The sequence below is a fragment of the Convolutriloba macropyga genome, chromosome 2, assembly GCF_964194025.1.
Source record: "Convolutriloba macropyga chromosome 2, txConMacr16.3, whole genome shotgun sequence".
Lineage (NCBI taxonomy): Eukaryota > Metazoa > Xenacoelomorpha > Acoela > Convolutidae > Convolutriloba > Convolutriloba macropyga.
The window spans coordinates 43,546,366-43,558,916 of NC_134469.1; the positions used below are offsets into that span (position 1 = coordinate 43,546,366).

Sequence of the window (12,551 nt, forward strand, 5' to 3'; positions counted from 1 at the left end):
CTGTACATAAGATTTCATCGATAAGCGTTCTTGACTCGATGAACTTATGGAGACAGACAGTTTAAAAATCTGCACTAATCACTCCCAATTTGAGCCGAAATGCGGAGCCGCTGTAGAGTTAAACTTCCATACAATTCTGACTTTCATAAGGTGCAGTTTCGCCTTAAAAGATTTCGACGCTTTTAGGACGCAATGCTAGACAGGAGGCTGTTAGATTTTCCTCACCGACTGACAAAACGTCTCATGCAATTAATTGTTGAGTCGATGCTAAAGTCGTCTGAAACCTCGAATTGATCATTTCGAAAACAAATTGATTTTTTTTGCGCAACCTTTCCTGCGGTAAATCTACCATTTTATGAATTTTAACATCTTGGATCATTCGGCGACATGAAAGACAGTGTATAATGGTTTGTTTCACTTCCGCTCGACGCCGAAGTATCCAGCAAGTTTGCTTGCGACCACAGTGACAGTTAAGTAATTGTGTATGCTGTATCATCAATCCGGTGGCAGTGTTATTGCCGTCAAGTATCAGCGGGTAACGAGAAGTCATCAAAAGGCTTGTTATTGACAAACGGCCTCTCGCTCTAAGTTGGTTGTTTTTGTCTATGATTGGGGATAGAGGCTTTAGCCTGCAAGAGTTCGCTATATCATTAGTTTTTTAAAAGCAAAGAATTCGGATTAGAAATCTTGTTTTGGGTTGTTTGAATGATATGCAGATACGCTTCAGTGCGTTGGCCTGACTGAATTTCTTCACGCTTCACGGACTTATCGGCAAAGAAGAAACAATAGGCGATTACCCGTATTAGTCTGTTCCAACTGCTGAATCTCTGCAAATCGACAAGTTTCTGTTACAGGTACTGAGGAAGGGAAAGATTCTATCTTCACATACTGCGATTGCAGAATCTCTTGTTTGGGCCAGTGTGGTCTATGTTTACTCAAAACGGACGGTCCTGAAATCCTGGGAGATTCAGATGCCATTTGGTAAAAACTATAACCTCGATTTCCATCATCTGCTGGTTTAGCTGCCGATGAAATGTATCTCCAATCAAAAGCTGATGAGACATCCAAACTTTTAGCCTAGCGATTAGTAATGAAAATTCTATGTCGCATTTTGCAACCGGTAGAGAACAGTTGTGCCGTCAGACCATTATATGCTATCGGAGAAATCTTTATCTTGTTCTTCCTTAACAAATTGCGCAAGTTGTGTACCGTACACAGCTGCTTGCATCTCTAAATTTGGAATAGTCATCTTTTTCAGCGGGGGGGACTGATCGGAGTACTCAACCCTGATATAACAGACGGCTGACAGAGCAAACTCGGGAACGTATGACGTTGAACTGACCGGATTGGTTTGAGATTTCTTCCGTTAAACTGAAAAAATCTGGAAAATTTTGAACAAGTGGCTTATCCCATTTCGGTCCTTGACTCCAAGCAGCCTGTAAAATTTTCCTCAGTCGAATAGTTAAAGGAGCAATAAAACCAAGTTCATCAAATACGGACGCTACAGATCTCAATAGCTTCTCTGAGTTATGTCCTCATTTAATCTGATTTTTCGGAGCAGCTTGATTTTGATCAGGTAGCAATCAGTGATTGGATTCCATGGTAAACCAAGTACCTTCTGATTTTGAGGCTGAACTTTTGATGTTTCCAATCTTATGCCAGGCTCTACAGATTCAAGGAACTCAACTGTTGGAATTCCATTTGGTAAGGTTGAAACCTCGTGATAAGGTTGGTCTCATTTCACTTAGTATCCTTTGTGCCTTTTCTACTGAGTCAGTAGCAACATAGAGGTCGTCCATGTTGACGTGGCGTTCAATATATTTGATGACATCTGGAAAAGGTACACATTTGTCACGAATTGTTATTTTCAGTGCATTTGGTTCAATACAAGGCGAGTCCGTAGGGCCAATAATATGGCTGGTGTACTCATTTGTATCGACGCGACTATCATTAATCCAGAGAAAACGCAGAAATTTTCGATCTTCAGCAGTTACTTTGACCTTCATGAACAAATGTTCAAAGTCCGCGGATAATGCAATGTTGTCCTCTCTGAATTGCAGAAAAACGGCGGTGAGGCTACTAAGCAGATCTAGTCCTTTTAGTAAGGACTGACCTCGAAAAACACTTCACGTAGTGGCTACACGCCGCACTTTACCGGGCTTGTTCTCGTTGGTTGCTGGATGGTGAGATAGTTGTCAGAGCTAATTGCCGAATAAAACATTAAGTGGATCGCTGTCAATTTCTTTTGTCATGTGTTATGCACTGATTGGCGCTTTTTCAATGCTCTGAGGCTGCTGACCTAAGCAATAAGTTCTGACAACTACCATTGTCTGAACAGCATATTTAAGGTATTCTCACCGTCTTTCAGTTGCACAGTAACTACGGCAAATCGACATGTTCCTTTTAAATGGACTGCTTTAACATTGTTTTTCTTAGAGCCGGGTTTTATGTTGAAACTATCATGGAGCAGATTTTTGCGCTTTTTTCACAATTGTTACTACGACAGACGTTTTTTGAGGCGCAGTTGTTGACGTGGTGACTTCGAAAACAGTTGAAACTCAACCTAAGTTTTCATATGGGGTCTCTTCGAATGCCCGGTGGAAGAGACTGGAAATTCGTGCATTTACAATCCTTAACAATTTTAATTGCTGGGGCGTGGCTTGATTGCTGTTAGTTCGTTCTCGAACAGCGAGTAATCACTTGCGCTGTATCTGAATTGCCTCTGGGAATTATTTTTCTTGTCATTGGTAGCGTTATTATATCTGCTAGGAAAAGTTGGTTTTCCAGGTGTTTTGAAGTTGTTTTGCGTAATTTGATTGATAGAGCTCAAATCATTACATGCTTTAGAGAGGTTGAGAAGCCCCTCAGATAGTGTTTGGGGAGACGGTTGTTGATAGTTTTTCTCCATAACAAATATGTTCCACTCGAGCCGTACAGGTTTGGGTAGCTTTGCGAGTGCAACATTTAGTTTCGATGGTGAGTGTAGATCGCGAATGAAACCTAATTGGGAGAAGGTTTTCACCATTGTTAAAAGGAAAGAAGAGAACTGGGTGTAGCTTTCTGGATGATCAAGTTTTGGGGCTTTCAAACTTGAGAGTTTTTCGAGGAATTCGTTTACGTTTTGGGTTACAAAAATGTTCTTGGAGGCGATTTATTGCTAAAACGTTTAGGTAACCGTTGCAACCATAACCGTCTACAAGGGCCTTTGCTTCGCCGGTTAATACTGATTGTAAATGAATCATTTTTTCGGTTGGTGTCATTGGAGCTCGGTCAGTAGTCGCTTGAATTGTGCTGAACCATTTCATCCAACTCAAAGGATCACCATTGAAATATGCATTTTTGGTACAGATTTCTGGAAAGAAGTGGATATCGATACTGATAGTCCAGGATTTTGTGGCATTTGTGAAACAAAATTTTGCGAGAAACTACTGAAATCTGGTGAATTTGATGGATTAAGGTGGTTTTGACTGAGAAATGTGGTATTTGTTGACGGATATCCGACTGGAACACTCACGGAAGATGAGATGTGCAGGGAGCAGTTGACGATCTCAAAAAGATGAAGACGCTGAATGGGCATTATGAGTTGAACCACATGGTGCAGTAAAACTCGAACTAACAGCAAAGGACCTTCCAGCGGGTGCTTAAGAGGAATTAAACGATTGAGTTTGTTCCTTAACAGAGTCGTCGAAACCAAAATTGAGGCGAGGCTGTTGCTGTTGTGGAATTTTTTGTCATGGATGATGCTTTTTATGAGATCTGGTTCTGAAACAGTCGTTTCTTGTTATCTCGTGTTTACCTCTTTAACGTGTTTTCTGAACAGCGTGAAAGTCTTATGTCTATTTTTAGCCGACTGAAGTGTCTGAACATCTTATTTTGTTCTTGAGGTTGAACCAAATTGAGCAATTCCAGAATTATGGGCTCAAGTCTCCGTGCGATGCTCTTATTTTTTCTGTTTTGTTCACACTTTCCAGATAGTCTGAAGCTTCAATTTCGGAAAGCATGTAGTCAATATGAAGCTTTATGTCGTTTGCAATCATTAGTTTTGACGTTTCTAATCGCCTCTTCCTGAGATTTAGTGTTTGATATTGGGGCCATTGATTGCTCTGTTAAGTTGGGGTTGTCTATTAGTGGCTCTAGTGTGTTGGAGCTCATTACAGGTTCACTGTTGTTTGCGGTTGATCTAGTGTAAACTATTACAGTAGTCTAAATGAACTTAGCAAAAGAAAGAACAGTTGTCCAGAATAAAGGGTAATGGTCTTTACCAACCAACGGCTAGCAGAATAACAAAATTATTTATCTCTAAGGACAATGCAGGCTTTAGGTGCCGGATGTTTGCATAGGAGTTTCCTGGATGCATTTGTCCGTAACGTCGTTTGCTGCTCTGATAATTTATAGGACCATAGTGTTATAAAGTTCCGACTTGGCTTAATAGGTGACAACAGCTCTCCTTTATTGAACTTAAAGATCTAAAAAGAGTTTCTAATTGAAGATCAAAAGAGTGCATCTAAACTGTGCGGACAACTTCAGTGCTTTAACTTTCAGGACCAGGAGCTTCGAACTTCTATTCTGGAACATTTGAATTTAATATAGCACTTGTAGAATTTTTCCACTGTGTCAGCTATTAAACTTCACACTCAGAATCTTCAGCTATTACACTCCGAATCCAAATCCTTGAAGCGTTCAGAATCGCACTGTTCAATTTATCCAGGTTTATTTTTTTTAATTTTTAATTCCAATGAAGCTATGAGGTCTATCGCATATTTTACGGTAATCTTCAGGATGTTTTTTTGTGAGACGAACTTACAGGTGTACTTAAGATGGCTTAAGTAGTCTTTCAAGTGCTGAGTGAGTTTGAAGCTTTAGTAGTTTGAAAAAGCCTGAACGCAATGTGAAAAGGTTCCTTTTGAAGATTTTGATTAATAGCCGCCGTCAGTCTCTCAAACGGCTATTATTTAGGTGCTCTCATTTTTTACAATTCAAAGAACTTGAATTGTATTGGGGAGCTGTCTTTTTTTACAATTCAAAGAATTTGAATTGTAGTGGGGTGATCCAGTTTAGATCTGTTCACACATTTTCATGATTTGTGAAGTCAAATTGGAGTAATGATTTTAGTTACGCTGAAACAGGAAGTGGAGCGAAGAGCGAGTGATTTAACGGCGTAACTTTTTTTGCTCTAATTTTAAAGTAGTGTGAGAAAACGGCGTTTGAACAAAAATTCGCTTTCTCGGTATTGTTTTTTTTTGTTCACATGTGGCAAGATCACTTTGGTTATTACTGTTTTTAATCGATGTTTTTGGATTGGATTTTTTTTCTAATTGGTTTTTCCAATCCATTCATCGTTCATTCTAGGCCGTTTTTTGTTTGAACCAAATTTCAATTTATCGCTTTTGATTTTTTTGTTCACATGCGGCTTTTTGACATTGTATTTCTGTTTTTTTTCGATATGATTTTTTAGAAATGGTATTCCCAATTCACTCATAGTCCGTTCTAGGTCTAATTTTTTCTGTGGTCAATGAAAATTCCATGAATTGTACGTCAACACTTTTAATTCGCTTTACTTTTTGATCACGATTTTCGTTTTAAATAAGTCGCGAATTTCACGTTTCTTTTCTGCCTTACTTCACTCACTGTTTCAACTGAACGGATTTTAAATTCTTTCATGAATTGAATTACGCAATATTTTTAATACGGTCAAAGTCAAAAGATCAAAATCAAAAGAGACGGGAGGAACCGATAAAGCCCGGTCATTAAGTCCTTAAGAATTAGTTTATCAAAGTTCATTAGAGTGTTTGCTAGCTGATATCGGTATTACGCTTATTAGCTTTCAGTTTGAAGCTGAATTAAGTATGGTTTTAGATTCTAACTAATACTGCGCGCCAAATTAGAACACTTTTTGACAATGAAAAAGAGGGGAAAAATGCAGTCAATTTGTCTTCCTTTTTTTCTTTTTCATTCCTGATGTGCATCATCGCGTCAACGTCGGCTATTTTCCGCGCAATCAGGCGGAAATGTTTTTTATTGCAGTGTTTCATATCGAAAACGAGTCTTCAATTGACCTTTATCAGTCTATAGGGGTATTGCCCAGGCTTGGGGTTATGTTTTTTTAAAAAATTTAGCCACCCTGATTTAAACTGGTTTTTATATCGTTCCTGTTTTTACAAACCCAAGATTTGTATTGTATTGGTGCGCTGTTTTTCTAAGATCTGTTCTTACTTTTTTTTCGGTTTTTATTGTCAATGAGAAGTCAAATTTGAGTGGCGATTTCAGTCATTGCTGGAGTAGAAAACGGAGTGAATTAACTATTAGGATTAGGTTTGTAGCGTAAATTTTTAAAATCTGTCTTTAAAGTGGAGCGAGAATTTGTTGTTTGAACAAAAATTTGGTTTTTGAGTGTGATTTTTTACATCTGGAAATTTGACTTGTATTGTATTTTTTCTCTGAGTGCTGTTAAAATGTTTAACACGTAGTCTAATTGCGCCTATATCCACTTGTTTGAGTCTCTGAACCGAAAGCTAATGCTGATGATGACTTAGAAAACAATAGTTGTCATAAAATGTTGTAATTTTTTCCAATATTCGCCCGTATTTTGTTTTTTTTTCTGCATTTTCATAGGTCCGGTTAATAGTAGGTCTCTTGGGTTGCTAATGAGACATAAGTGCGTCAATTTAATCACGTCAATTCATAGCTACGTGTTTCTTTGACTATAACACATAGATTTGAAAAATGTTAGCAAATGTTCGAAGTTAGCAAATGTTTGAAGCACATATGCCTTATTCATTTTGTTATCTTATCGACGAGTCTCATTAACGGCAGGTCTCTTTTGTCACCAGGGGCTAAAATTAACCTTGTCTAATGTTCCAATTCATAGCTTTTGACTTGATAACTTTGAAACTATGGTTTACTTCCTACCAGTGGGTTTTTCATTTTTCGGCACTATTTTTTTCAAGAACAGATTGGTAGATTTCTGCCCGTTTTTGTTTGTTCTTGAGGTTTTGTTGCTTAGTCTCAATAATTAGTTCTTATTGCCCTTCTAGTGCGGCGTATTTTTTAATTGAGCGGCGTCAGTTGTCAATTATTTTTTGTATTTTGAGGACTTAGATTCTAATTGTTTTGATTAATACCAAACTTAATAAGTTTTATTGTTTGCTGTTGTTAGTGTTTTTATTATACAGATGTTTTTTTCTTTGAGGAAACTTACTTTCAAAACTTTTTTCTCCCTTTCTACGTAATGTTTGTTAAAGCATCAGTTGCTCAGCAAAAAAAAATAAACAGAGTTGGTATCAAAAAACTAAATCAAAATTAGAAATGGGATCAACCCAAGAAGCCCAATTTTAGATAACTGCAACTTGACCTTTGATTTTATTAGTATTAGTTACCATGTCTTTGCCATCTTTACTAGCTAATTGGTAATAAAAATTGTATCCTCATTGAGAAACAGAAGCTTGGTCAGCTTTAAAATAACATCAAAATAGTTAAGTTTCTAAAATGTTTGTATTTTTTTTCATTTTCTGTTCTTTTAATCCCAATCGGGTTTCTTCCAGTTATGTTTTTAATCTTGAGTCTTTTTTGGTGATTCTGACTGGTACTTTTTGTCAGAGATCAATATCCATCAGAGTTTTGCGCTCATGAGTTCTTGATTCTAGCTTGATATAGTTTGCTCTCGCTCGTTCGGGATTGAAGCGTGATCTAATTTTTGATAGCTAATTTACGGCTAATTATGTAAACTTGTTGTACAGTCTTTTTAATACAAAATTGTTGCTTAACCGTTCCATCTAGAACTTCATTGTTTTTCAATAGCCGCCTCAGCTTCTCAGCTGGCTATTATAGCGCTCCTATTTTTTACAATTCAAAGAATTTGAATTGTATTGGGGCGCTGTCTTTTTTAAGATCTCTTCACACATTTTCATGATTGAAGTCAAATTGTAGTTATTTTGGTCACGACGCCGAAACAGGAAGTGGAGCGAAAAGTGAGTGATTTAACGGTGTGAAATTTTTCTGCTCTAATTTTAAAGTAGTGTGAGAGAACGGTGTTTGAACAAAAATTCGCTTTCTCGGTAGTGTTTTTCTTGTTCACTCGCGGCAATTTTACTTTGGTTTTTACTGTTTTGTTTCGATTTTTTGGATTTGATTTCTTCTAAATGGTTTTTCCAATCCATTCATAGTCCATTCAGGTCTAGTTTTTTGTTTGAACCAAATTTCTCTTTCTCGCTAGTTTTTTTTTGTGTACATGTGGCATTTTGTCATTGATTTTCAGTTTATTTTTTTTGATCTCTTTTTGGAAATGGTTTTCCCAATTCACTCATAGTCCTTTCTAGTTCTAGTTTCTGTTTAGTCAATGAGAATTCTTTGAGTTGTACGTCAGGACTTGTCCTGCTATAATTTTCTACTTCGTCGAATAAAAATTTTTCGCTTTACCTCAGTTCACAGCTTGTTCAACATTTTGCGTGAAATCTTTTTGACTTCTCTATTCTAGTTTCAGTCTTCTTATTTTGCTAAAAGTGTTTCTAGACAGCATTTCTTCAGCAAAGCAATTCAAAATGAACAGAGTTAGTATCAAAAATTAAAACCAGAATAGAAACGGGATAAACCAATGAAGCCTTATTTTAGATGCCCGTTGCTCGAACTTTCTTTTTAGTTACCTTAGTTACCATCTCTATTTGTTGCTATTTGTTGTCATAAAATTTTAGTGGTTTTTAGATTTTGTTCCTTTTTTAGGTTCTTATAAGTCTTGGATACCATCTCTAATGCTTATTAATTGCTCTCAAACGAAGTTTGCATCAGTTATATTAGTCCTGTCGGTCTTTTATGCGATTTTTCGCTTGACCAATTTTTCGTCTGACACATTTGATTTTCGTCCGCAAAACAGGATAAACAGTTGTCATTAAGTGCTCTTAGAGCCTTTCAGCTCAAGTATACTATTCACAGAATCTGTTTTGGAGAGTTATACTTATGGTGCGATTGGAGATTCTAAGAGATCGACTCCCCCACTGTTGCCCCTCAACCCACTGTTGCCACCCTATCAGTCCCCCCTCTCCCGGGTGCACACATCCCCCCGCTGCTCTCACTTAAGCGCTGTCAATTAGGCTAAAGTTAGCCTCACTAAACCGTGCCTAGCTACTGACGAAGCCAACCGCTGGCCGGTCGGTTATGTTTAATAGCCGCCCTCATCTTCTCAGCCGGCTATTATAGCGCTCCTATTTTTTTTTTTACTTCGTCGAATAGAAAAATGTTTCGCTTTACCTCATTTTGCCGCCTTTTCAACATTTTGCGTGAAATCTTTTTGACTTCTCTAGGCTAGTTTCTCTCTTCTCTCATTCTGCTAAAAGTGATTTTGAACATCAGTGGCTCAGCAAAGCAATTCAAAATGAACAGTCAGTATAAAAAATTGAAGTCAGAAATAGAAACGGGATAAACCCATAGAGCCCAATTTTAGATGCCCGCTATTTGAACGTCGGTCCTATAAGTATTAGTTACCTCTCTCTAATGCTGATTGTTATTGATAGTAGCCCCTGTAGCCTCTCTCTAAGAAACAGAAGTATGTTCAACTACGAAATGCCATCAAAATAAATCGGACTTAAAAAAATGTTTTTGTACGAAAATCTTTTTTTTCAATATCTTCTGTTATTTCAATCCCAGTCATGCTTATTGGAATCAACGGCGGCTATTTTCCGGCAATCTGCCGGGTATGTTTTGTATTGAAACTAGCTCCTGTATTGTGTCACTATTAAACAGGAGTATGATCAACTACAAAGTAATATCAAAATAGTTCGCACTTTAAAATTGTTTTTCTACAAAAATCATTTTTTTATTGTTTTTTCTCATTGTTTCGATCCCAGTAGTGGTTATGGGAATCAACGACAGCTATTTTCTGGCAATCTTCCGGGTATGTTCACTTCTTGAGTGACTTTTTCCCCGCTTGACTTTAACTTTTTGCTTGACCTAAATTGCCCTTATTGAGACATAAAGTCTGTTTTGCTTCATCAAAAGCTATTCCTTCTATACCATAGATAAGTAGGCCTAATAGTCAAGTGGTAAGTGCTTCAGTCAAGGAAGTCAATAATTCTTTTTTGCACCAATTAACGAAAATTTTTCATTGCTACAGCCCCCTCTGAATTGAACTACCCACCTGTCGTCCGGGAGCAATGTTTTCGACGTTTGTCGGTTTATGTTTAATTGCCTACACAATACAATTTAGGCCAAATGAAAATCTGAATTCGCACTCAATAACCGTGTACTACTAATGCTAAATGAGAAATCTATATTTGAATCGAATTGGAAGCAAAATCTACATTGAATTGAATATATAAAACCTCACTGAATTTTTCAATTTGCTCTCAAGTGAAGTTTGTAGCAGTTATGTTAGTCCTGCTGGTGTTTTCTTAGCACCAGCTTTTCGTCTAATTGTTTTTTTCTGAGCATTTGATTTTCGTACATAAAAACGGGATAAACAGCTAACGCTCGGAGGTTCTCTTACAGCCTTACCCGCTGACTCAAACCGCCCCCAGTCGTTTGAGAGCAGTCAGCTCGACGTTAATCGTTTTTTTAATGATTATTAAAAGATTACTGTAAGATACATTGAGGTTTATTGTCAAAAAGTGATGTTATATACTTACAGAGGACATGCGTATCTAAATAATTGCTAAATGGAGTTTTCTGATTTTTCTAGTACCTTTGCTAACTTTTTTCCGTTTCAGTGAAATCGATGCACCTCTTCAGTCAGAAAAAAATGCTGCTGTTGTTCTGGACCTTCTTTTACTCAGGCAAGTCGTAAACTTTGTTTGATGATAATTCACTGACATCTATTGCTCTCTGCTCGAAAACATCCTTTTGACTTCACAAAAAAATATTAGGAAACAAATTTCCAAAAGCCTTCTTAGTTTTATTAGATTTCAATTTGACAAAAAGGCAAAAAAATTTATATGCTTTAAACATCAGGCATTTTTAAGGTTTGGTAACGAGTTTCAACACAGGTGTGTACAGCACTTGTTTGGGCAACACAGCTTATTGGGCTCATTCCAACTCCTACGTTGGACTTTCGACCGTCACTGTTGGAGTTGGACAGGTTCTAGGTGCGTAAAATTTGCAGTACACGTGAAAATGTGGCCCTATATAACGGCATTGATATATGGCTACTCCATAATAGATTTAAGCCTCCGATCTATAGCCCACCAAAAGTAAAGCGTTTCATGTCAGTAATTAGAGTTTTAATGTTCTATTTTTTATGCACTAAATTGAACTTTTGGCACTTCGCTATTTACACTGTCAAAAGTAGTCTTTTATTCATAGCCGAAAAGCGATAGTTGAGGTAATTATTGGCCATATCGGTTGTTTTACAAGTTTTTATCATGATGCGCTGCGTTCGCTGAATGACTTTTCGACTTTGAAAACTTTTTTTGCAGAATGGTGCATATGTAACCATTTTTTAAACATTTTTTGTCCAATTGACCCAGTGTTTTTGCTTGTTATTTGATTTTTCAGTGGAATTATATTTTATTCGATGCTGTATTAATTTGTAAGCTTCTTTGATACCAAAATTTGTATGAGAGCCTTATAATGCGTTTCAAGTTCAAAATGGGCACCTTTCAATTTTTAGTTAGTTTTTGGCTTTTTCTCCTTAACTTCTTCACTTTGTCCTTTAAGTGGACTCTTTATTGAAAAAGCTGTGCATCTTCCCTTTCATAATTTATGCATTGAATGACTCGCTATAACGTGAGGTGATTTTGTCTTAAATTTATACATGCTACTCCGATTTCGGCAATTTTTTTCCAATTGGTTTTTGCTTATTTTTTGTTTTAATTACTAGAAATCTTCTTTTTCTGCTTTGACTTGAATTTCACTTACGTTTTATGAATGTTAAGTCTTTAAGACTTGCGTTTTAAGTCTTTAATATTCAGTAAAAATGTTCTTCTTTACTACTGTTTCCTAAATTTTCGGACTATTTTCTGTAAAATATTTCAAAGTTTCGAATCTTTGAAATGTTTTCTAATGTTTTCTATATATACAGGAGGATGGCCATTGAGTTTTTCTCGAGATCGATTGCTTAATAATTAAAGGTGTTTGTTTTGTTATTTCAATTTTTCACTTTGATTTTTTTTTCAAATGTCAATAAGTAGTCTTATTGTTTTTTTTACAATGTGTCCGCATTTTCCACATTCTAGCATGTATTGCTCTAGTATTCTCCTAAAACCGATCGTTGTTTTATTAGCTCTGATTTTATTGGTTGCTTTTATATTAATTTGTTATAAAAATTTAATGTGTTTATCCTTTTTCTTAGAATCTTTTTGTTGGCAATTGATTTCATTTGATATAATGCAGAACTGAGATTTTGCTGTAGTTCTGTTTAAAAATGTTGACCGACTTTTAGTTTTTGCGAGAATTTATGTGAATCGGTTTTGGTTTTTACGATTTTTTGCTTTTAAACATTTTTCTGTTTCTTTGGTCTTTTTTTATTAGTTTTGTTTTTGGTATTGTTTGACTTCATTTTATCTATGATATATCCAAAAAGAGAGAAGTATATCATATTTTTGTCATTTTGAATTGCAGTGGCTCCA

General features: G+C 36.4%; 1 protein-coding gene across 3 annotated transcripts in view; it reads left to right on the top strand.

The window, feature by feature from the left end:
- LOC142358684 (UNC93-like protein MFSD11) overlaps positions 1-12,551 on the top strand; it is a 102,746-nt gene that overhangs the window by 68,163 nt on the left and 22,032 nt on the right. For 2 of the 3 annotated variants that reach the window (XM_075410195.1, XM_075410194.1), the window contains exons 9-10: positions 10,695-10,760; positions 10,947-11,069. In XM_075410195.1, coding sequence (XP_075266310.1) covers positions 10,695-10,760; positions 10,947-11,069 — 189 coding nt within the window. The remainder of the gene's footprint in view (positions 1-10,694; positions 10,761-10,946; positions 11,070-12,551) is intronic. The other variant, XM_075410196.1, reaches the window with a different exon arrangement.